The following is a 23340-nucleotide window of genomic DNA, read 5'->3' as shown; positions in this document are numbered from 1 at the left end:
ACAGTCATTTCCTAGCATCCTGACAACTGGAGAGGTCACTGCTAGGGCCTCCAGTCCACCGTAGGCGACTGGGACCACCGGGGCGCCTACAGTAGTACTCACATCTGTCAGCACCTCCCTTCTTCGGAACTGTAACTATTACATTAATCTTGAAGTATGAGGGGATTCCGCCTGTCTCATACATCTTGCTCACCAGATGGAAGAGTTTTATCATGGCTGCCTATCCCAAGGCCATCAGTAGTTCTAATGGAATGTTGTCTACTCCCGGGGCCTTGTTTTGACTTAGGTCTTTTGGCATTCTGTCAAATTCTTCACGTAGTACCATATCTCCCATCTCATCTTTATCTATGTCCTCTATTGCCCTCAAGTACATCTCCCTTGTATAGACACTCTGTACACTACTTCCGCCTTTCAGTTTTTCCTTCTTTGCTTAGGACTGGTTTTCCATCTGAGCGCTTGATATTCGAACTGGTGGTTCCCTTTTCTCCAAAGGTCTGTTTAATCTTCCTTAGCATCTATCTATACCCTAATGACATATGCTGCTAAATCCTTACATTTGTCCTCTAGCCATTCCTGCTTAGCTATTTTGCACTTCCTATCAATCTCATTTTTTAGATATTTGTATTCCCTTTCGCATGCATCAACAGTTAACGTCCAGTTACAGTTACCCACAAAAACAACTACGGTTCATGCAAGCCGGTTGAAACCTTTTCAGCGAGTAACAGATGTAATGTCACCAATGGTAGAAAATACTGCTCTGAAGCGTGTTAGACTGCAGAAATGGAAGCCGGCTGATCCACTAACACAGAACAAGCACTTGGCCTCATATAATCTTCGGCTGCATGAAGTCAATTACGCATTCACAATAAAAAATCTACCATTCTAATACAAATGTAGCAGGTCGGGGTTTAGTGACATTAAATATTGAGTGTCACTGACAGAGGTGAGCAAATGTCATTATTTTGTCTGGGATGGCAGGAGGAAATGCGACACTTTTTTGGCAGTGGAGTGGGCTCTTTCCTTGGCTCAGTGGGCGAGGTGTGAGAGAAACATTGGTGGTTCCACTAACAGTCATTTGTTGAGTTAAAAGACCATTTAAACAAACGGAGTAATACAACATGTTTTAACTCTCTCAATTACTCACAGCTGCAGAGGGGTGGAGTCGTAGCATGCAAATTCCAGTGACCACTGATACGGTGACAGCTCATGTTGCAGAGGGACACTGGTGGCATATTCTTCTATTCAGTGCCGTACCCGTGACCCAGTGCTAAATTGATGAGGTCTTCTCCTTGTGAAATCGCTCACTGCATTATTAACATATGGCACAGAGTGCTCAGTTCCAGAATTGATCCAGCGACGCTTACTTTTGGCATCTCCTTGTGGATTTTATCAACCTCTAGGTTCACAGGTGACCCATTTGATGAGGCTGCAGTCCCCTTGTCCTCACCAGCCACCTGGGTAAGTACCACACAAACTTCTTTCTGGTAATACCTGGGTTGGCATCTTCTGCATTGACCTATTGGCATGGTACCAACATCATCATCATCATCATCATCATCATCAATCAAGAAGTGTTGCAGCTAAGTCATTGTGGCAAAGTATGACATCTGCTGACTAACTATCGGTCCGTCCATCCATGTGACGTTTCTTTGTGACTTTTCTCCCATCGAAGGATCTCTTAATGCCTGTTTGTCAGAGGTATTTACTCAGTATTTTCACCAATGTTGCAAAGTTTCTACAGTGGCGACTGGCTCCACTTTGGGCAGAAATGTGACCAATGTCGACGCACATGTTGGCTTTTGTTTGACTGCTGCTGCTTCCGAATATTATGGCTTAAGGTGTCAAAGTCTCCACAACGCTCACTTAATCCTTAAGAAGTCTTTATGTTTTTTTTTTCTGCTTTGAACAATCATACATAACACACAATTATTATACACCCTACAATTTACTGCATTTTTATATTTTCCCCTTTCATCAATTAAATTCAATATTTCTTATGCTATCCAAAGATTTCTATTAGCTCTCATCTTTTTACCTACCTGATTCCTGCTGCCTTCACTGTTTCATCTTTCAAAGCCACCCATTCTTCTTCTACTGTAGTCCTTTAACCCGTTCTTGTCAATCATTCCCTAATGCTTCCACCGAAACTCTGTACAACCTATAATTATTTCACTTTATTCAGTTCCCATATCCTTAAATTCATATCTTTTTGCAGTTTCATCAGTTTTATCTACAGTTGATAAGCAATAAACTGTGGTCTGAGTCCACATCTGCCCCTGAAAATGTCTTACAGTTTAAAATCTGGTTCCAAAACCTCTTTCTTACATTATATAATCCATCTGAAACATTCAGGTGTGTCCAGGTTCTTCCACGTATACAGCCTTCTTTTATGATTCTTAAAGCACGTGTTAGGTATGGTTAAATTATGTTCTACACAGAATTCTACCAACTGGTTTCCTTTTGGCTTGGGTACCTGGTTCATCTGAAAAAATGACACAAATTGATAGTAAAATTAAACAACCAGTAACTTGAAACTGTCCCAGCTGGAACTGCCCTAGCTTATTTTCGTTTATTCGGTAAAATGTGTGTCTCATCTGTTACCTTTCAAAAGGTACCTTCCTTCGTTGTCATAACAGTGTGACAAACAGCACTCGACAGTCAGCAAGTCCTATGAGCAGTACAAGCACAGCAGGAGCTTGCACACTCATTGCATAAGATGTCCACCACTGATTCCTGCCCAACAGCTTAATATAGCTGTGGATGTGCAACATAGTGGTGATATGACTACAAGACAATCTGAGGTCTGTGATTACTGGCTATGCCACTTACCAATCATTTCAGTCAACAGGACTGTCCAATTTCTACTCCAACCTCACTGATAACAAATCAGTATCAACTGATTCCTATAAGTATAGCCAATAGACATCTCAAGCCTTAACTGTCCATAATTATGAAATTTCTTCATATGAATATGACTTTACACTCTTCAATATCTTTCCATACCGCTGCTAAGTGGTTTCCAATAGTTATCACACTGAAATATAATAGTTCCCCATTTTGTTATTATTCTACAAGTCATTATCATAATATTTAACTATTCATGTTGCAGACCTATGATAGTCATGATTACGATCTATGCCCGATTAGAAATTTCCTTCTACAAAAAACTGAAACATGTGAGACTGTTTCACTTGCAGAGAGTCTGCAGATGACTCTCAGACGGGGTTAAATGGTGACTAAAATGTCATGGCTATCAAATTTTACTAATGTAGGAAGTGCCATGGCTAACAAATTTTAGTAACACAAGGAAGCACATGATACATGTAACATATGGCTGCCAGGGAACAGATTAGGTCATACAAGTGACAACACGCAGAGGCAAAAGTGGAGTGCCCACACAGCCATGGTCACTGTCAGGCAATAACAGGTTTGTATGCAACATTGGTAACACTGGCCAGACAGCCAAGGCAACATGCAAATGGTAGCAAGATTGCATGTGTCTAAACATCATTTCAACCGAGGACACATGTTTCCACAAATTAGGGAAGAGTCAGGAGAAAGTGACCAAGTGCACTGAGAAATCAGTATATGAGCCACAGGCACAGAGCGCCAAGTGAGTTATGAAACAAAAACTGCCAGTACCACAGCCAAGTTGGAGGGCACAGTATCACTGCTGAGCCTCCAAGTCACTATAGAGTGACACTTTAATGTTGCTGCTGTAAGGTGCTAAGAAGACTACACATTCAAGGGTAGACACCTGAATTTCCAGTAAGTATTCAGTAACAGTTATTATCTTAGAGTTCTCAGCTTGTTAAAGAAGGATACACACTATAGAATTTGTCTAGTAGTATTTGATATTTTCTGTCTTGTCAGAATATACAGAGGAACAAGTGCCGTCTTGCAGTTGTCACTGAGTGTGAGTAAGATATCCGATTGTATAAGTCACAACAAATAATAATTCATATTTTCTGTTTGTCAGAACATAGAGAGGAACAAGCACTATCTTGCAGTTGTCTCCAGTTGCGGGTTAAGGTATTTTATTGTGTGTCATCGGAACAAGTTGCAAGCAGAGCGCTGTTCTCTAATAGCTAAAGGCAGAACTCAGGAACTGGGAGTGGCTGGACAGGCCTAACATGTAGAGTGGTAGGGTGTACTCACTGATTTGCAAACACACAAAGCTGCTGTCTCCAAATAAGGTTAAACTACTTATTTACTTCCTACAAATCTCAACTTTTCCTCTCCATTCCAGAAATCACCTGTGCTAAGCATCCTAGAAGACTTACACCTCCTCAGTCTGTTAAAGGTGACTAGCAGGCCTCAGCCCACATTGTTATTAATGCCCTGACAGAGATATGCAGGCCACATCTTCATGCAAGCTGGTGATAGGACGTGTGCTAGGACATGACAATAATTACTGTAAATCACCATGTACTTGATATTTGGACTGAAAATAAGTACATACAAATTCAATGAATAAAGTTTCTCCATTGGATGCTATGTCTAAAACTGCAACACCTACAAGCATTCAGTTTATTACGCTTCTCCGTAGCTGCCGTGGGAACACGGGCATAATGTCTTAAAATTTTCTACAAGGTAGAATTTTTCAGTTCTTTTCATATTTAGGGGCATAAAAGACAGAATTCACATGCAACATTATACTGCAAATGACAAAATATCTTAAGAAATGAGATAAATTACATCAACACATTTAACTATTATTTCTTTTTTTGTCTTTTATTCGTCCCTGTAATTAATTTTCGAGTTATGTTTCACCAATTCTTTCCCACACATTTTGAGTTATCATCATCTGACTTTTATTTTATAGTAATAGCAAACTCCAATAAACAAGAAATGTAGTTCTTGTTTTCACACATTTTTTGTTTTTTCTTGTTGACACAGAAGTATATTAAAATGGTGACAATAAAGAACGAAAGAAGGAAGACAGATTAGGGTTTAATGTCCTGTTGACAAGGTAACAATAAGCATAACAAAGAAAGTTAATGGAAAACTATATTTATTTTCTCCAAATATTTCACAGTCCTTCAATGTAATAACTTACAAGAGCTTTCATATGAACCTCTATCGTACATAAAAATGAGATAAAAAACGAATGAAGAATGAAAAGAAACACAATGGAATTGTGTAAATATAGTGCAAAACATGTTTATCTCCTCCTGCGGCTTCTCCTCGTGCTGTAAAAAGAAAGAAGAAGACATTACATAATATCTTCATTTGACAAACACAAGAAGCAACACTGATAATAAAAACGTATACATAACAGCAGAACAACTGGAGAAAACTAGGCAGGAACTAAAGTACAGTAGTCTCTATTATCTGACCTAAACCGACCGCGGCTAGGTTGGATAAGCAGGAAGGCCGGATAACATGGGGGGGGGGGGGGGGGGGGGGGACCACAAAAATTAAACTAAAGTAGGCAAAATGAGTTAAACATTTAATACAATACAAATCAAATTAGACTGAATGGATATTTAGATATTTACTGTGTGAAGAAGTTAGCAATTGTCTTTTGTTTGCCTGCTTTTTTTTTTTTTTTTGCTGCTAAATCATGTAGTCTCTTAAGAAGTAAAACCTCAGTAGACGATGTTTGCTCCAGTTGCTCTACATATTCTAAAGCAGTTTCTAAGGCCTTGTGTCCTTCGTTGTGAGAACTCTTGGGTGCACTTTCCTCCACTACATCCGCTTCTTCATCTTCTTCTTTTTCATTTACCATGTTGACTATTTCTACATCTGTCACTTCAAATTCTTCATCTTCGACAATCCAGTCATTTATGTCATCTTCTGTGGCGTCAGTACATCCCAGACCTTTTCGTAACAATGAAAGCAGGGTAGTATTTTCTGGTTCGGTGTGCTGCTGTAGAATTTCATCATCTGGAGAATTTTCTTGATTTTCCTGTAGCAAAATTTTACAGGATTTTCCAATTGTATTTGCTCCAACACTCTCCCAAGATTGGGACATGTCATAAGCTACGTCTTTCAAATTAATATGGCGCAACTGCTCTAGCATGTCTTTTCCCTTGTACATAGCATTAATTAAAGAGGAAAGCAAGTTTCTGCGGTAGTTTCTCTTCAGTGTCTCTAAGGTCCCTTGGTCCATAGGCTGACGTAAGGATGTGACATTTGGAGGCAAAAACATGGCCTTTATATTTTGATCTTGAAGTTCATCTTCATTAGGATGACAAGCGGTATTGTCTAGAAGCAACAGTGCTTTGCGCAGCAAGTTGTTGACTTTCAAAAACTTTTCAGTTTGTGGCACGAACTCGTTAAAAAACCATTCTTTAAAAATGTCTGAGCTCATCCAAGCATTTTTTTGGTTGTAATATTCCACTGGTAAAGCATTTCTAGATACATTTTTAAATGCGCTCGGATTTTTTGGCTTACCTATCATAGTTTCATTTTCAAATTTGCTGTAGCATTACTGCATGCAAGAATTGTCACTCTTTCTTTGCTACGTTTGTAGCCTGGCGCTGCTTTTTCGGCCTTTGACACTAATGTTTTTTCCATTTTGTAATTGAGACCAGTCTCGTTGCATTTAAAAATTTGATGGCCTGTTCAGTTTTCCTTGTCCAATACCTTGTGAAGTTTATTCCTAAACAATTGAACAGCTTCAAAATTTGATGAAAGCATTTCACCACAGACATTAACTTGCCGAATTCCGTATCTTTTCTTCCATCTATTGAGCCAGCCTACACTAGTTGTGAAATCAGGTTCACCTTCGTTTAGTTCGTTACAAAACTTTAAGGCTTTTTCCTGCAAAATAGGTCCTGACATGGGTACACCTTTATCTCTATGTTGAGGAAACCATAGGAACAAAGCTTCATTTACTTTTCCATAATCACGTTATTTCATGGTTTTCCGATCTTCCAAAATAGCTGAGGTTGCTCGCTGAGAACACCACTTCTCAATTCCATAGCGGTTCCTTTTCCGGACTCCAACTGTTGTTTTCCCAACGTTATAATCTTGCGCCACTTTTAATAAAGTTTCACCATTGTCTATTCTTTTTAAAGCTTTAAGTTTTTCTTCCATTGAAACGACCACCTTTTTCCGTTTTGAAGCCATCATAGTAATGGTGTGTGTGTGTGTGTGTGTGTGTGTGTGTGTGTGTGTGTGTGTGTGTAGAGAATTTAATGAAAATCTGAACAATAGATGGCACTGTAAGCAACAGAATCTGCATACCCACAGATGTGCAGCACAGGGTTGTTCCTCAGTTTGCATTAGAGACACTCAACATGACTGTTTCCATGAGAGATCACATGCTGCTGATAAAGCTCTGTTACAAGAATAGTGACTGTGGACCAGTAGCCTTACAGAACTTCCGGACACTCAAGGGTATGAAAAAAGGCACTGGTCTGACCTTTGCTAAGGGTCTGGAGAAAAGATTGCAAAATTCCAAGCCTTTTGAAGTGCAATATGGCAGAGGGAAGAAAGCAGTTCATCCGACCTCTGTCAAAGATGTCACAGAACAGCAGGAGGATTTGAGTGCTGGTATGCAAACTTGCAGAGCGGGGCAATTGCCTGAACACTGAAAATGGCTGCGAGTATGGTGCATAAAAACCTACAAAACATCCTGCACATCCACACAAAATCACCAATGTTCAAGAGATGTTTCTATTGGTCTGTCAGAAACAAGCATTCATTATAGAATTTGTTGCTTGGATGGAAATGAACAATGAATGGCCATGGAACATTCCGTGGACCGATGAAGGCCATTTCCACCTCCAAGGAGATGCCAATATGCAGAACTATGAAATATGGGCCATGGAAAATTTGCACACACAGCAACTACAAAGGTGACAGTGTGGGGTGGGTTGGTGGCATTGTTTATTGTAGTGCCGTATTTTTTTCCCCCCAAAGAGATCAGTTCTTTGGGTCCTGCTACCTGTAGCATCACTGGGAAATACTAGTATGGTCTTTTGTGCACCAACACGGTGGCTGTGTGTTTATGATGATTTTTATGAAAGATGGTGCTCCTCTGCACACTGCACCGCCAATGAAATGGCTGCTGCAGAGGCATTTCAGAAATTCTAGAATTATAAGTTATCATTTCTGTGTAGCTGGCCATCCATATCACCTGATCTTAAGACGTGCGACTTCTGGCTGTGGGATTATCTGAAAGATGACATGTTCAGTGCTCCCATCGTATAAGTAGTTCAACTAAAGGAACGCATTGGGCAACACATTCTGAATGTGGACACTCCGATCTGTTGTGGAACATGCTGTTTGCCGCTTTCAACTTGAGGCAAAAAGCAGTGGGCGGCATACTGAACATGTCTTGCACCAGTCTCACAATTACAAACTAATGTCATTTTGCTTTTTATGTGGGACAATTAAAATATAATGTTATTTTGCTTTCCATGCATTCTTTGGCCTCAGGACAATTAAAAACCAATTTTTTCCTATCCGATGTGATACGATTTGGCCGTTGTGGATGTACTTACCTAACTAACAGTGCCACAAATTGACTGCCGAACTTATGCAGTCAGGCACATTGAACAGTACAGACGGTGGAATGTGCAACTCTAATTATAGCCATCATTTTGCAATTTGCATGTTATTCGTAGGCGAGCCCATTTACATTAATACACTCACAGTGTTGTTCCCCGACTTTTCCCTGTATCAATAGTATGCTGTTCAAATTTGACATCATTCCAAGCAGTGACACACTTTCTATAGCATTTTGAAACTGGAACTTTAATTACAGACACCTTCTACTTTATGAATGCATATTTCTGGTAAAGGCTGGGAGACATATGCTGCTAAGGTTTCTAATTTTCTTAAGAAATATATTCTCTAAAGGAAGTAAGGTGATCACCCTTCGTGAAACTTTGATTCACTGAATGCAGAAGGGTATGTTCTGGGCATCTGTAGGGTCCACATCGTCAGTTATTCTGAACCTGAGTTGTAGACAGCCTTGACAATTTGTAGTGGTGTTTTTCATCATAACTTTTCCATGAGTAAATGTGGAACTATTGCGGTAACACAAAATATGGAGTCCCATTTCCTTGCTCTTTCCCTCTGCTACATCAGACCACTGATAATGAATGGAAAATACAAAATACAGAGACACTATATGTGACTTCATGCCACACCTGTTAACAAGCTTAACATTGATACTTCGAATTCTTGATACTAGTGACAATCACCCCAATCTGAAGTTCAGTCCAAGATATCTCCTGCATAGAAATGTAACATCACCCCATAAGTTTCCTAAGATCTGGTGAAATCCCTGGAAAGCCACTTAAATGTTTCTTTCTCTGGAAAATTAAAGGTTTATTTTATGCTTAATGCAGACAATCAACAGTCCCAGAATATGTGAACATGTATGATTTCAGAACATGCATGTGTGTGTGTGTGTGTGTGTGTGTGTGTGGTGGGGGGGAAGTGATATTTTTCACAAGTGTTCGATTAGATTTTTGCTTTATAACTCTTAGAAAATAATGTTTTGCACATCACACAAGATTTTGAAGCGAGATGGAATGCCTTGAACTCTGCAGAACCAAAAATATGGTTCTGCAGTATCCATACAATAATGGAAGCAGCTATTTAATTTGTGATTTCAGTAGCTGTTCTATTTTCTCTCACTAAAGTAACTATTTATGAATCACAAATGTCATAAAGGAACAAAGACAGCTTCAGTACATCAATAACCCTTCAATCACTCCTCCTCTTTACCAATTATTCATCAGAAGTACAAACAAAGGCTTTTTATTTCGTCTAAGACTGTTTCTGTTGTTTCCAGGTTGTTCTTATTTGTAAGACACTGTAGACAAGTCATTTCATTTCACTCTGCATAGTTCATGGAATTTATTAGCCACGAATAAAGAAACACACAATAATATTCTACACATTCCCTGTGTTTCTTGTCAGACAAATCAACCAAAGTTCTATCGCAAAGACAAATTTGAAAGCAAGCAAAAATGGAATGTTTTTAACAGTGAAGTGTAGTAAAAAACAGCACCAGGCGGAGAGAACTACGGACAGGAACATGACTGTTGCACGTGTCTCTCCATCTGAGTTGGGGAGACTCCTGTGCCTGCATGTGGTGGCCTGTGCACACAAATCAGAGGCATGCGTGACTTTTCATCAGCATGTGCACCTCCTTGCCTCCAGCTTCCACTTAGTGCACACAGGAAGTAGTGCAGGTGTAAACACACCTTCCATGTACAACACTGTGATTTGCAGAGGATAGATGTAGATGTACACACATGCATATGTGCCAGCCTCCCTCCCCCCAAACGAATTTTTAAACAGAGATAAATCTACTTTTTGGAGCTTTTAAAAATTGCATTGTGACAACGCGAGACAAGGTAGTAGAAAGGGTACATTGTCAGTAACTTCTAGGAGCATGTATGTATTTTGGCCAAAAGTCATGACCTCAAAAATGCTCTTTGCTTGCAGAAAATCTTCCTTTGGAAAGATATGAAACATGTGTCTTCTGAAATTAATATTCAGAAACAAACAGTCGACAGATTAATTTATGAAGACTGTGAAGTGGTTAACATGCATATTCAGTACCAGAAGTTTAATTACAACTAGCAGTTCTCTGCTTTGAAAGTAGAGTCACTATAGTCGTCAGAAAAATTATGTTCTTCACCGGAAATGACCATAAGACATGGAATTACAAAAGCCAAGCACAGATTTTTTTTTTCTTTCTTTTTTCGTCAGAGTGTAAGGGGATGTTACATGCTGCTAGATATATGTCTAATGTAGCTGAACATGTGTGTGCAGATTATAAAGTTATAATTATAAACAATAGTCAGTTCACACAAAGCATTTAATTCCACAAGGAGGAAGGGACCTTAACATTAGAATGCCAGGTGGATATCACTTGACCATTTTTTATTTTGAAACCCAAATTTCTTTGATGCTTAAAACAGGCCACTCCCTGATTTTATGACTTTTAATTGTTTTAGTGGTGGTTTCATTTGCCTTAATTGTTCCTCTTGTAACTACAAGTTTTTAATCCTTTCACTGAAGCATTTTTTGTAGCAACTCAGTGAAGATAGTTTTTTTGGTATCCTCTTACAATTGCGATCAACTGACTATGTTTATTTTTTGATAATTTTATTTTGTGATTTAGGACCAAAAACTGTGGTGGTACAGATATCACCACAGCACCTTTGTGAGGTATTAAAACTACGGTGGTAAAAGGATTTCCCTTTTATGAGCTGTTATATGCTGCCATTGCACATAAAAACTGTTTCCTGTTTTTACTTTATTTGAAAAAAAAATATTTGTTACCAACATTTAAAGTTTCTGTATCACAATGTGAAAACAATTCTGGAAACTTTATTGCACAATAAGGGTACGAGCTGATACAGATCACAATAATGTATACTGCTGAAGCGAAGCAATGTGTTGTGACAACAGTACTGATCCCATGACAAACAGAAACCCATTGTTGCAGCAGTTTTCATACACCTGGTGCAGTGTACTACGACAAGATGTCAGGCACAGACAGAGTCGGTAAGATGTATTCCCAAATGCTTTGTCTACCCCTAAGTTGTTGGTAAGTATGCTTCCCGAGGACCACAAATTTTGTAGTAAATATACTTCCCAAGCCCCTTCCAGAAACTGCTTTGGTGGTAACCATACTTTGTAAGAATCATTAAAACACCATTATTTGGTGGGATAATACTTCTCACAGTCCTGAAGGCTGTATTTCACAACAAACAGAAATTATGGCTGGTGCAGCAGACTGCCACTAGATGCCAGGAGTGTACAGGAAGGATAACACACATTCCCTTAAATGCCGTAAAGAAATACATTTAGTGGGAAGTATCTCCCCCACAGCCTGCAAAAGGGTTAAGATAATTGTACATTTACTGTTGGTTCCCAATGGCAGTCAATTGACCACTTTTCCCAGAAATGCATTTCACCTGATTTATTTGGCATTTTTGCTAGTCAATAATGATGACCTTCATACAATGTTGTGTGGAACAGTTCCTGAACATCTGTTTGCTGTCACCTAAAGTTTGACTGGGAAATACAATGAATTGCTATCACAGTGGTGGCCTTTCTGAAGTTGAAAGCACAGTACTGGCTGTTCACAGACACTAATCATGCAAATCTGTGGTACAGCCTTGGCCACACCTCATGGCACCACCTATGCCAACCTATTCATGGGTGACCTAGAGGAATCCTTCCTAACTACCCAGAATCCCAAATCTCTAACCTGGTTTAGATTCACTGATGACATCTTCGTGATCTGGAATGATGGCGAGGATGCCCTACACACATTCCTACAGAACCTTAATACCTTCTCCCTCATTTGCTTCACCTGGTCCACCTCAATCCAACAAGCCAACTTCCATGATGTTGACCTCTGCCTCAAGGATAGCTACATTAATACCTCTGTTCACATCAAACCTACCAACTGCCAACAATACCTCCACTTTGACAGCTGCCACATAAGTCCCTTCCATACTTCCTGTAAACATTGCACCTGTAGTGATGAGTATTTCCTCTCCAAATATGCCAAGTGTCTCATGGAGGCTCTCACAAAAGAAAATTAACCTCCCAATCTTGTCCCAAAGTAGAGTGTCCACATGTTGCCATTTGAATCACCTACCACCTCCCAAATACCCATTGTCCAGCCACAAAGAAACAGTCCTCTCATGACTCTGTACCACTAAGGACTGGAGCAACTGAATCACATTCTCCGTCAGGATTTCAACTATTTTTTTGAGACTGTGCCCTGAAACGACATGTATCTTCCCTACTATCCTCCTCACCCCTCCCATTGTGGTATTCTGCCACCCACCAAACCTATGCAATATCCTTGTCTCTCTCTATTCCATTCCTGCTCTCAACCCCTTGTGCCTCATGGGTAATATCTCTGCAACAGATGTGTCCGCATAATTATTATACATATGCAAGATCTATCCTATACATCCTCCCACTATAATCTACTGCAATCCTGTTTAGGGCATCTCCGATCCCATCTTAGGCAGAGCCACATTCGACTAAAAATGTACCCACATAATTATTATTATTATTATTACACATGAAAAAATAATAAAAGCTATATTAAAGACAATAAATACACAATATCGTTACATTTTGTAAAAATCTTATCACTCAAATTGACCTCCATTAGGCACACAGGATAGTTCAAAGCTGGACATTCTAGTGTTAAACAGTCAAAGCAAATCTCTGGATGAATAAGACTCTTTTATGTATATATACATATGCATTAATATTATGAGAAGGATAGTTGCTACTCACCATATGGCGGAGAAGCTGAGCCGCAGATAGGCACACCAAAAAGAGTGCCAGAAAGTGAGCTTTCAGCCAACAAGGCCTTCGTCAGAAATAGACAAAACACACACACACACACACACACACACACACACACACACACACACAGTCTTTTTGTAGTGCCTATCTGTGACTCAGCATCTCCGCCGTATGGTGAGTAGCAAGTATCTGTTTCATAACACTGTTACATTCCATCCTGGATTTTCAACTGTTTCATACATATGCATTGTTAGTTGGAGCAAAATAACAATGCATCACGACAATGTCAGCTAATTGCAATATTTGAAAGTGCACTTTTGTGCACCAGTCTGTGGTGTAAACACCAAGGAAGTGTAGGAGCCTAATTACTTGAAGAACAGTACATTACATAAGATAAGTAAATATAAAAACTTCAGCAGAAAAAGGAAAGTAATTCTCGATTTTGCAAGAGGGCTTGGTACCAACTATTTGCTATTTCAATGTGTGGAAAAAATAGTAAAAAATTAACTGGGTTACGAGAAACACTTACCGCTTTGGCCCTTTAACAAAACACCAGTCTACACCTATCTGTTGTCCAAGAAACTCAGTGCCATTAAGAGATTCTCTTGCTGCTTGTGCTTCCTTGAAAGTTTCATATTCCACTAATGCATAGCCCTGAAATTCAAGAACAGTTAATTAAACTTTTTTTAAATAAATAAATAAATACAAAATCACCACATCCTTTAGCAGGAAACCTTAAGTAGTGCATTAAGTAAACTTAGAGGTAACTATCGACAGCACCAGAAATAGCTAAAATTACAGCTATACAATTAATTATGAATTAGTACAATATTTTAAAAACTTACTGCACATAGTAAACCAGTTCAGGTCATTCTAGTTCATTTATATGCACACATTTCATAAGAAGCAGCTTTTGTGATTTTTCAGTGAGGGACAAGAGGCAGTAAAAATGATGCGAGTAGCAACAGCTGGGTAAAAACAAACAAAACTTTAGTATACATTTGGCTTCCTATGAATCCAGTTTCCAGTGCCCCCAACAACAACAAATAAACACACCCAATAAATACATACGACATGAAACTTTAGAAAAAGTTTTGTTTCCTTCACACCACTGGTGATGTTCACCCCATTTTAGAGAGTTTTTATGTTTACTTTTAAACTGTAAAACAATACAAAAATAGATCACCCACACTCAATAGGTTCATGATTTCACTGCCACTAAAAGAAGCATGCTTTGACACAAATGTAATGTCTATTGACGGCTGCTGTCCATTTACTGAAGAATGGTAATAAAATTAGTGTGTCTGTGTTAAAAGTCGAGAACAATCATTGGAACTCTTGAATAACTGCAATGAATAAATGGCTACAAAGTGGCACCACATCAATGAGGTGCTAATGCAACGAAACAAAAGTCTAAGCTGTGGAAATTCACGAGAAGAAAATTACTCCCACTGGGTGTTGGAGCATAGAGCACAGGATTAACACTTAACAGAAAATTCATGAGAAGAAAATTACTCCCAATGGGTATTGGAGCATACAGCACAGGATTAACACTTAACAGAACTATGTTCCCATACTGTCTTGTTTCACAATTTTGTTAACTGCGTAGCTCAGTGCCACAGGTGATTAAGTGCCTCTGTGGCTTATTTTGAGATAGGGAATAGAGCTGGAAGGCAACACCCTTGTCTACGTGTGCCACGAATGACAACAGCTGTACTGTGTCTCTACAATACTGTCACAATCGAGCAAATGTGGCACTACAAGAACCTCTGTGGTGCCACAGATCACTAAATGGAAGGCAAGACAACCAATAAAGTGGATGAACAATGTTAGTTAACCTTTGACATTTCTGCTTCTTGTGACAATGATAGGATGTACCAAACACGCAAATGTACTTCCAGTGATGAAACAGCTAAGTTTGTTTGTTGCAATGATGCAACTTTGAAATACAACTGACTGAAAAACATGTCAAGTGATTTGAAAATTCCTGACAGCCTAAAACCCAAATTTTTTGCCTTTCACATGCATATGCTCTACTGACTGAGGTATGATTTTAACCAAGTAGCACTTCAATGTATGTGACACTACTGATATGTGTAAAAGAGAGAGAGAGAGAGAGAGAGAGAGAGAGAGAGAGAGAGAGAGAGTGTCCAGATTATGAGACTGTCTCACTGTGGACAAAAGCAGAAGAGAGATCCCAGAAGACATAAAAAAGCTATTACGAAACACTTTATAAATGACAGAAGGTGTGCATATCTGTACGAGGAAAACCCATTAAGGCCCAAGAAATAACACTTAAAGCATGCAGCTGTTATAAGGATTATAACAACCTGGTATATTGGAAAGATCATGAGACATATACAGTAAATTTTACAGTATGGACTAATACGAAAAATACTTTCATCATGGGATCAGGCACATTAAACTCTATTTGAAGACATTTTAATAAGGCAAAGGAATCAAAACATAACATGACTGGAGAAAAAAATTACAAGAAGCTACCGTATTTACTCGAATCTAAGCCGCACTTTTTTTCCGGTTTTTGTAATCCAAAAAACCGCCTGCGGCTTAGAATCGAGTGCAAAGTAAGCGGAAGTTCTGAAAAATGTTGGTAGGTGCCGCCACAACTAACTTCTGCCGTCGAATATATGTAGCGATTCACATGCATGCTTTTCAGGCACAAAGATAAATACTGGCGCCAAAACCTCTGCGTCAGTAAATAAATAAAAAAAAAAAAGATGGAAGATGAAATTTTTTCTCCGCCCCGAGTTTCGACCACTGCATTTTCATACATTATCCAACGAAGTAAATACAAATTCCGTATTGTTAGTCTTCGAATGTAGCAACATTTCAATGTACTGTACTACGAAAATCCGACTGGCAAGACTGTTTGGGATGTTTGTCAATATGGCCAACTCTACGTTCTGAATTTTTTCTACCTATGAGAAGAGATGGTTACTAATAGGAACTTTTATGAATTGTGAATCACATGCAGTATTCTCTTCACCATAAGAATAGTACGTATATAAACATTTTGCCATGTATTCTTTCGTGTTTGCTGCTATCTCGTTTTAAATCCTGTCCGCTTAATAAACTACGAAACTAGAGTGAGACAACAGCAAATGCCGAAGAATATACATATCATTTCATGTTTATATTCGTATTATTCTTATGCCTAATAGTGATAGTCAGAAATGAAGCACGTCAATTGACTAGATTTTTAAATCTAGGATGACTAATTTCTGTGCAGAATGTTATGTACTAAAGAGACGTCTGCAAAGATTTTCAAACAGAAAAATTTTCGCTAAACTCTCGTTCAGAACATCTTCTATCATACGCAGTCTATTATTTGGTTCTTGTTGATCGTCAAAGAAAGCAGCAGTGTTAGTAACAACAAATAGCAGTCTCTTGCCATTGTTTCGCTAATGAGACGATTTTTCTCTTTTTCTTTTTTTAATTGTAAGCGGCGGTAGTGCGCACAAAAGCAAGCCATGCCGCGAGCGGCGACAGGCCGTAAACACTGATTATCAGAATGCGACAAACAGTTCATGACACAGTACAGTAATGCATTTTCAGCTTAGAGTGACGTAAACACCTATAACAAAGAGAACGGCACTGATCAGATCAAAGAAAAATAAGCAATCTATCCAAACCAGACGAAGCACGTGAAAAAGGAAGGGTACCCGTATAATTATGGACGGAGCGCCTGACGCATAGCTATGGCTACCTGGTAAAGCCTAACTGCTTAGCTTACTACGCGAACCAAACTACTGTAGCTGTATCGTCATTCATTCGACCTAAATTGTGTCTCATATTACAATGGACCAACTTTGTTTCGATTTGGAGGTGCGGCCTAAAACTTTACTCTCCCCTTGAATTTCGAGTCTCATATTTCACGTGCGGCTTAGATTCGGGAAAATTTTTTTTCCTTGATTTCGAGTCTCATTTTTCAGGTGCGGCTTAGATTCGAGTGCGGCTTAGATTCGAGTAAATACGGTAGTGGCAAAGCGCATGTTGTTTGTATGAAGTGAAAGTGAAACATTGTGCATTCCAGATTGAATAATTGATTTGGTGTTACAACGAAAGCTAGCAAGTAAACTGTCTGCTTCTGATATTTGAGGAAAGCATGGACTACACAAAACTCCAAGAAGTACAGAGGAAATGACCCTGAAATTTACTTACTCCTTCAACATAAGATTCACACATCAGTCAGAAGGACAATATGGACAGGGACTGAAAGCAGTGGTGAGGTAGTGAGAGACTGGATTTGCATTTGGAAGGACAGCAGTTCAAGCTCTGAGTTAAACTTTCCTCAATTTCCCTAAATTGTTTAAGGCAAATGCCTGGATAGATCTTTCAAAAGGTACAACCGATTTTCTTCCCCCATCCTTCCCTCAAACTGAGGTTGTGTTCCATCCCTAATGACCTTCCTTGTTCTTCCTTTTTAATGTGAATATAAAATATGCTGAGATGACAAAAGTTATGGGATACCTCCTAATATTGTGTCAGACCTTCTTTTTGCACAGCATAGTGCAGCAACTAGAGATGGTATGGACTCAAAAAAGCACTGGAAGTCTCTTTCAGAAATATTGAGCCAAACATAACCATTTTCAATCAACAATTGGTTCAGTTTGACCAGAGGACCCAGCGCATTGGACGTAAACACAGCCCACTCCATTATGGAGCCACCACCAGCTTGCACAGTGCCTTGTTGACAACTTGAGTTCATGGCTTCATGTGGTCTGCACCACTCTTGAACCCTACCATCAGGTTTTAACAGCTGTGATTGGGACTTATCTGGCACTCATCTAGTGTCCAAACGATATAGTCATGACTGCAGCAGAGGTGCTGAGGGTTATGTTGTGCTGTTAGCAAAGGCATTCGAGTTGCTCATCTGCTGTCATAGTTCATTAATGCCAAATTTTGCCACACTGTTCTAACAGACATATTCACTGTATATCCCACATTGATTTCTGCAGTTATTTCATGCACTGTTGCTTGTCTGTTAGCACTGACAACTCAATTAAAACACAGCTGCTCTCAGTCATTAACTGAAGGCCAAACAGATATGTTTTTTGTATGTCCCACATTTATTTCTGCGGTCATTTCATGCACTGTTGCTTGTCCGTTAGCACTGATAACCCTATGCAGATGCCGCTCCTCTCAGTCATTAAGTGAAAGCCTTCAATCACTATGTTGTCTGTGATGAAAGGGCATTACCTTTTGGTAGTCTCGGCACCCTCTTGAAAGTGTGACTCTCCGATTATTGAATTTCCTAGTGATTTCTGAAATGGAGTGTCCCAAATGTCTACCTCCAACTACCATTCCACATTCAGAGTCTGTTAATTCCTGTCGTGCACTACAATCACGTCGGAAACCTTCTGACATGGATCACCTGTGTACAGAAGTGACAGCACCACCAATGTACTGCCCATTCATACCCTGTGTAAGTGATACTAAAACCATCTGTATACGTATATATCATTATCCCATGATTTTTGTCACTTCACTTCAGTGTATTTACCATCTGACATGAATATGACAATAAAATTGCACTTATAAGAAACAAATTCCTCGAATGACGAACACACATTAGTAGGTCTCTATGCCACCACATGTTCAATATGTATGAGATTTACATTTCCATCGGATTCTAAGATACTTGCAAACCTGTGATGCAAATGCTGCAGCATTTATAGTGACACAGAACAAGCTGCATAAGGTGCTGAGCATCAAGCTGCATGGGCACAGTTCCACGTTATTCTTTGAAAACTGGTACTGAAATGGCAAAATGAAGGCGTGAATAAGAGCCGTATTGGCATTCACGCTGCAGAAAATGCCACTCACACCAGTGTTATAAATGGGAGCAATATGTTACAAGAGAAATTACAGATCTACAATTTGGGAATACATGATGAAGTACACAACGTTGGCTACATGTACATCAGAGTGAAAACATTGATTGAAGGGCCCAGCAAGATATGAATTCATGTATTATGACACATCCATTGGTGAATCTACCCACAACAGCAAAACATATTACAGTGACTACCGTGGGGAGTATAAGTCAAAATTTAAAAATGTTGATGCTATCCTATATATCGCAAACATTGTCAGATTTTAGGTCTGTAAATAAAAGCCCATTGTTCTACAACACAATTTCAATTCTCAGAAAAGTGACTCTGCTATTATTGGAAAGATAAAACAGTACCATCCTAATGTGTATGTATCAGTCATTGCATCTACAAAGAAGAAACAGCCATATTTCCACAAACATGGACAACATCATGTTCTGTTCTTGTCAACATTTGCTGAAAGAGAAAGGGGCGGGAAGTTTTTATCAGAGACATGCCAGTCTTTGTAAAGGCAGCTCACTAACCACAATTGTTCACAACTTTCTATGATTTCTAACTGGAGACTCCAGTGACTGTCATTCAATAATGATAAAATGTTGCTGTCCGAGTGAACTTATGGAAACAACACCACACTTGTACCCCCACATGCATGTTATTTCAGTGGCAAAAATGATCTCCTGAAACTGTTAAAGTACGCACATCCACCATACCACAAATTTTACAAGACTGACTGTGGTTGTGTAAAAGTGTGTGCACATGTTCTTTATTTTGGAAAAAAGACGTTGTCCAAAAGCTTTAATATTTTAGCAGCCATTTTTGTTTTTCCTTTCTGTGACTCAGTACCTCCTCTACATTGTGAGTAGCAATGTATTTTATCCAGAATGATAATTTTCTTTTATGCAATCATACTAGCATTTGCTGCATAAATTAAGATATATTAACAGAGATACAAAAGCGTTAGACATTTATATAAGCTGCAGCTAAACTATGGGTACCATGGTAAGCAGAATGAATAAAATGGGTAGCAATGCCTTTATTGGTAATGCAAATAAATGTAGGCACACAAGGTATGTCTTTTTACTTGTAGCAAGATTCACAAATAATTTCGAATTACAGAATAGTTTCAATCTTTTCTTTAAGTTGCCTTGGGAATATCTCCAGCAGTGAGAAGTTCACAACAATAATTTTATTCATTGACTGTATAGATTCATTCAAAGCCAAACCTTGAGTTTCAAGCTTTTTAATACTTGCAGGTACATGGGAAAAATGAGTGCCAATCACAGCAATGTCTTTTCTAATACCAGAATCATTAAAAGCTTCCTTGCACTGGCAAACTGCCAAAGCCTCTGCACTATCAAAATGGTTTAGTACCTCTCTAATGGCCTCGAAATGTTCATTGTAAAACAACACAGCTTCGACCCACGTACTCCAACGAGTTACCACTGGTTCGGGAGATAAAGGCAAATTTAATAGTTTTTCTTTGTAGATCTTAATGTGAACAGGAGCCTTTCGAAACACTTTCTTTGTGGATGAAATAAATTTATTTACATTCACAAACGTGGAACGTACTTCTTCAGCATGGCCATGTACTCCATGAGCAAAGCAAGTCACATGAATCAAATTGGGATAAAATACTGGAGGGCTTTTCCTGCTTTGATTATATAGGGAGCAGCATCTGAAATAAACATAAACACCCTTTCATCTGCAGAAGATTCTGGAAACATTTTTCTAAAACCCTCATTCAAAAATCTGGCGATCATAGAATGCTTTACTTTTTCAAGCCTTTGCAGGCTCTTCTTTTTAAAGCACCAACAATTAAATTTGCAATGTAACCACCACAAGTAACTGTAGTTTCTTAACTGAAATCCAGATGAAACTCCTTCACTGCCTGTTTCTTCCAGAACAGCTACATAAATTGTTGGTATGTAATTTTTACGCAATGTTGATTCATCTGGTACATTCTGATTTAAGCAGTATTTGTGCAGGAAGCCTTTTAGCATAGGGTCTGAAAGTTTGTGAAGAGGGATATTACTCCCAATGAATGCTTCACATAGATCCATGTTAAACCGACTTTCTTGGTTGCCTTTGGACAAATCCCTGCTACTCCAACTTGCTGTTGTCAGAAGTTGTTGTCATGGCCCTTTCTTCTGCATTCCTGTGATATGAAAGCTTGTCTTGATATGCTGGTCTATTGGAAACTTTTTTTGTGTGAAACATTTTTCTCGCAAACTCAACACTATAAAACAATTTCATCATATGTAAATGTTCCAGGACGGTCAGCTATCCACGAAACGACGTTTCTTTTTTTTTCAGGTGGCATGGTGCACAACAAGTTACACACTACACGCGGTAAACACATTTGACTGTGTACAAGTAAATAGAAGCTAAACTGTGTATGACTAGAAGCCTGTATAGTTTAATTGTTACCGACGTGTACAGTATGACAGTGGAGGGTTTTAACCAGGGGCATGGGTGCAGGAGCACTGTCTGCCTGTTCCTGTTCCGCATGATTTTGCTAGACAGTGATTGCACACAGTTCTAGGTCGCGGTCAATCTGTGAGACATCAAAACTAGATCGATCTAGAGATTGCCTGTCAAAATTTTTAAAATATTGTAAACATAGAGCGAAAATATGTATTATCACCAGTTTTTAGTTAAAATATGCAATAACTGGTGAAAAGGAGCCAAATATGCAAATGCATAAGCAACATGCAAATGCATATAATCCAGTCTAGTCGTTACTGTGTGGTAACACTTCAGGACGCAGCATCAGAGAGATAAAATGAAAGTTTATTTTATTACTGTTTACTTAAACAGTGATTTAGCTCACATAAGTTTATTTTATCAAAGGACTTAATGACCAAAAGCTATGATTGTGTGAATCTTTTTATTGTGCCTATCGCAACTCAGCATCTCCGCCATATGGTGAGTAGCAACTTTCCTTCTCTGGTATTATTACATTCCATCCTGGATCTTCCATTGTTCAAAATTTAACATTTGTATTTCTGTATTTACCCGGTGCTGACACAGGTAAAGCCCAACACTTATTTCTCCACTTCCTAGTTTATTTTGGTACATAATAAGATTATTAAATTTGTTTTTGAAATCTGTAACATTTTGGTGGTTGATATTTTAATTTTATCACACTCTTATATGCAAAATATGACCATTATGACTCTCTTACAGTAAAACAAAAAAAGAAAAGACAAGATGCATAGTTTAAAAAAGAAACATCTTACTATCAAAAACATTTAATCTAAATTTTTGGTTTCTCTCACCTTTAAGTATCCTGTACGCCTGTCAAGGTTCAAGTGAATGTTCTTTATTTCTCCAAATTCAGAAAATTTATCATGTACATCATCTTCTTGAGCTTCTTCATGAACTGATGTCACAAACAAAATCCAGCCTTCCACAGCTTAAAGAAAACAACAAAAGAATATGAATATTAAAAGTACAGATGCCTGTGGTTGCTAATTTACATTTACTACAGTTAATGTAAGCTTTCCTAACACTATTTCAGCCTCGAGGAAAGTGTGTGCACCAATACTTGAAATAAGACAACTGGAACACAAACGAGAGACAGTATTTAAAAATGAGCAACAAAAGACTATTTCTATTATAAAATAAATGTTTCATCATTTTTATTCTTGTGTATTGTCAGGCTTAACTTGTGGGGAAACAGCACAGTTTAAATTTTGGTTTTGTTGTAGTTTCAGTTCAGGGCTTCTTTTGATGATGGTGGTTATGAATCTAACGATATAAAACAGTTTGATTGTCAGCAACTCCTTAATCAAGAAAGTCAACTCTAACGGTAATATGAAAGGAGATATGATAACGGTCTCTTCCAGGCTCATTGACCATCTTATCATAGTTAAACTCAAATGGCGTGATACTTTCAAAGGAGGCAACTTAGATTACTTGAAACGACAGTAGTTTAAGGGGGAAAAAGAGGGGAATGGTGGGATGTCACTATGGGAGTAGCACCATCTTCAAGTGCTCATCTTTTATCTGCAGTGAGGGGAACAACCTCCACTATACAGCATGATCAATGCAGTATATGCTATGGCGAATCTCAATAGCACCGACATTTATTCTCTCTCAAATCGGGCAAAAAATGTAATATTTTTAACTGAACAGGTTGTTAGCTTATGAAGATAAAGTATCAGTCTGATATGGAATGCAGCTGGAGTCCCTTGATGCTAGAACTGTGGCGAAAGGCACTCCCTCC

The 23340-nt window shown here is 38.7% G+C and overlaps 1 protein-coding gene across 1 annotated transcript in view; it reads right to left on the bottom strand.

The window, feature by feature from the left end:
- Positions 1-4997: 4997 nt before the first annotated feature.
- Positions 4998-23340, bottom strand: part of LOC126191294 (RNA-binding protein 8A) — a 72166-nt gene continuing 53823 nt past the window's right edge. Inside the window, exons 3-5 of the mRNA XM_049932118.1 lie at positions 22391-22527; positions 13787-13911; positions 4998-5192 (exon numbers count right to left, since the gene is read on the bottom strand). Coding sequence (XP_049788075.1) covers positions 5165-5192; positions 13787-13911; positions 22391-22527 — 290 coding nt within the window. The 3' untranslated portion in view covers positions 4998-5164. The remainder of the gene's footprint in view (positions 5193-13786; positions 13912-22390; positions 22528-23340) is intronic.

The sequence above is a fragment of the Schistocerca cancellata genome, chromosome 6 (genome assembly GCF_023864275.1).
Source record: "Schistocerca cancellata isolate TAMUIC-IGC-003103 chromosome 6, iqSchCanc2.1, whole genome shotgun sequence".
Lineage (NCBI taxonomy): Eukaryota > Metazoa > Arthropoda > Insecta > Orthoptera > Acrididae > Schistocerca > Schistocerca cancellata.
Note: the sequence above shows the minus strand (reverse complement) of the source record. Positions and strands in the feature narration are given on the sequence as shown.